The following is a 3,108-nucleotide window of genomic DNA, read 5'->3' as shown; positions in this document are numbered from 1 at the left end:
ACAGAAAATTACAGTTGCGCTTGCAAAGTGAAAATAATGTTGACAACTATTGGAACATTAGCTTCATGTGTACTTGCATATTATTAAGAAGTTTACAAAACAAACAAACAAACAAACAAACCTGAGATGCTTGTTTCATCAGACCCTTGTTCAAACAAGCCTGTCCTTTCAAGGCAAGTGCTGCTGATTCATTGGAGCCAGAAAGCTAAAGAGATGGCAACATTCAAAGTATGACACAAGGATCAGTCAATTGCTTTTTTATATTGCCCATAACATTTCAAATCCTACGCTGGACAAGGTAAATCCTGCTAAGCTGATGAGAACAGAATGCAGTTATTTCTGAATTAATACACAGAGTAGTAGAACCTACTCTAAAAGGTGATTAGAAGATCTTCATAAACTATGTGAGCTGTAAGAAAATATCAGGAGTAAAGCCATGAGCTGTGAATCATTAGTATTACACATTTTTTTGGTAATTTGAAGGACAAAACATATAACCAGGATTCAACAGCATTGTAATCACACAAAGCCCGGTCCCCTTGCCAAGTGTGCATGGCTAAACAGAAGTTATAATAAAACAAAAAAAACTTAAACAGTTAAAATCATTTCCAAAAAGCCTAAAATGTCAACAATGCACATCTGGTTTGACCAAAAAAAAAAAAAAATTCAATTTAGTAGCAAGCAATCCCTCAGGATAAATTGATTTTCCCATACCAATAATTTTGTACACAACTTCTGGATGCAATGTATATTTAGGTTAGCAGAAAAAGAATAAGGACTTCATATCAGAAACAGTACAGGATTTACTTTGCCTCCCTAACACCATCTTACCTGTTCCAAGATATCAAAGGCTTTCTCTGCATTATTTGCATCACCGGATTTGATCATTGCTTCTGCTTGTAAATGAACCAACTTGTGTTTTTTCTGTGCATTCCCATAATGGCCACTGCTTTCCAACAGCTCCAACCCTATGGACACGAGTCACAAACAAAAACTGTAACTCAGACAAACTTCAGGTCTTAATTTACTTTCACTGAATACATGTAAAAAAAGTCTTGATATTGCACTTGTAATTTTAATGTTGGAACTTAATGAGATAATTCTCAGTGACAAACACAAGGGGTACTATTAACTTTATTTGTCCCAATGGATGTAACTAGTGCAGTCTCATGTATGCAATTAACCAGTATGTTGAACTATGGAATTCTAGGACATGGCTTGTTACTCAGTATGATCACTTCTGTATTGGACAGATCAAATACTTGCACAGAACACGTAACAGTATGGTACAGGAACATGCCCTTCGGCTCACCATGTCTGTGCTGGCCATGATGCCATTTTAAACCAATCCCATCTGCTTGCATACAGTCTTTCCTGCTCACTTAAGATTGGAGAGGGTGAAAAGATGGGAGATGGGAAATGAGAAATGATAGTTGGTTAATCCCATTCACCTTCTTCAGGCTAATACAAGTGGTAACAAAGTCTTTTTTTCTGCCCTTTTTATTATGGTTGTAGTATGGAATAAAATCATCCAAATTGTAAAAATTAACAAAAAAAAAATCTGAGTATGTTGTGAAAATTTGTTTTTGATGGTTCTTCAATGTTGTGGGTGTTGCTGGCGTTTGTTTCCCCATTCTTAATAAATCGTGAACCAAGTAGTTTTCTGGGGCCCTTCGGAGGGAAGTTAAGCATCAAACATATTATTTTAGTTCTGCAGTCACAGATAGGCCAGACCAAGTATGGATCACAGATTTCCTTCCCTGAAGGACACTAGTAAACCAGATGAGTCTTTAAGACAACTGATGATTGTACTGTTCAGTTTAATTTAGAACTTTAATTCAAGCTAAAATTAAACTAGATTTTAAGTTACAAATTACAAATGTTGAACAGAAGTATTAATTCTGTCTAATCATCAAATAATTGGTTTTTAAATCTAATTTGAATGAGCATCTTTGAGCAAGTTGAATATACCATCGACTCCGATAGGAACAACGATCACGATTCAAATATGGTGTTGATCAATTGCTTGAGGAAATTTTTCAACAAATAGAACTTTATCGTGCTTTGCATAAATGAGATAAACAACCAGAATAAAGAAACAAGAGTTCCTTGGATTACAAATTACTTTTATTTCTAATTCATTCTTTTTTAGATCTTGAAAAACAGCCCCTAGTCATAATTTGCTGACAGTTACCCTGTCAACTGGACTCAGGAATTGACTTGGGCTTAATTGCATATGCATTGCAGTTCCGGTGATGTAATAAACATTATGATTTGGATTGCCCCCTATGAAACATCTTTATGGATATTCAGCTACTACCTAGTCTCTGTTCCCATGGTGCATTTGGTCTTGGAGGAATCTGCCCTGAAGAAATTTCCCATCTTCCATTTGCACATCAGTTTTCATATACAGGTATTTCTCCAATAATGTGATAGTTGCATTCTTGTGTGACCTTGCGCTGCAGAAAATCATACTATAGGAAATCACCATACAAAATCTCTTTGTAGGGAAATTACTATAGAAAAATTGCTACACTTGTACTGCAGAAAGTTCGCATTATCCTACAATGTCCACTATTCGTCAATTGCTGAAGTTGTTGGTCGGTTCGCCGAGCTGACTGGTTTTCATGCAAACATTTCGTCCCCCTTCTAAGTGACATCTTCAGTGCCATTTGCCTCTGTTGAAGCACTGTTGTTCTGTTCCATTCTGAATTTATACGGGCCAGTCTGTCACGGTGGGTAGTTCTGTTTCCAGTTTTGCTCTGTAGTGCTGTGTAGGTGGAGTCTATTTCAACATGCTTGTTAATGGCATCAGTAGTTGAAAACCAGTCTTCCAGGAATTCTGACGTTTCGGGCCTAGACCCTTCATCAGAAAAGGGGGAGGGGAAGGGGGTTTTGAAATAAATAGGGAGAGAGTGGGAGGCGGATAGAAGAGGGATAGAGGAGAGGATAGGTGGAGAGGAAACAAACAGGTCGAAGAGGCGGGGATGGAGCCAGTAAAGGTGAGTGTAGGTAGGGAGTTAGGAAGGGGATAGGTCAGTCCAGGGAGGACGGACAGGTCAAGGGGGCGGGATGAGGTTGGTCGGTAGGAGATGGAGGTGCGGCTTG

The 3,108-nt window shown here is 38.1% G+C and overlaps 1 protein-coding gene across 1 annotated transcript in view; it reads right to left on the bottom strand.

The window, feature by feature from the left end:
* Positions 1-46: 46 nt before the first annotated feature.
* The window catches only part of LOC125481813 (tetratricopeptide repeat protein 37-like), a 190,069-nt gene continuing 187,007 nt past the window's right edge, over positions 47-3,108 (bottom strand). The window contains exons 11-12 of the mRNA XM_048593731.1: positions 832-968; positions 47-205 (exon numbers count right to left, since the gene is read on the bottom strand). Coding sequence (XP_048449688.1) covers positions 47-205; positions 832-968 — 296 coding nt within the window. The remainder of the gene's footprint in view (positions 206-831; positions 969-3,108) is intronic.

This window comes from Rhincodon typus, chromosome 3 (genome assembly GCF_021869965.1).
Source record: "Rhincodon typus isolate 14 chromosome 3, sRhiTyp1.1, whole genome shotgun sequence".
NCBI classification, from domain to species: Eukaryota; Metazoa; Chordata; class Chondrichthyes; order Orectolobiformes; family Rhincodontidae; genus Rhincodon; species Rhincodon typus.
Note: the sequence above shows the minus strand (reverse complement) of the source record. Positions and strands in the feature narration are given on the sequence as shown.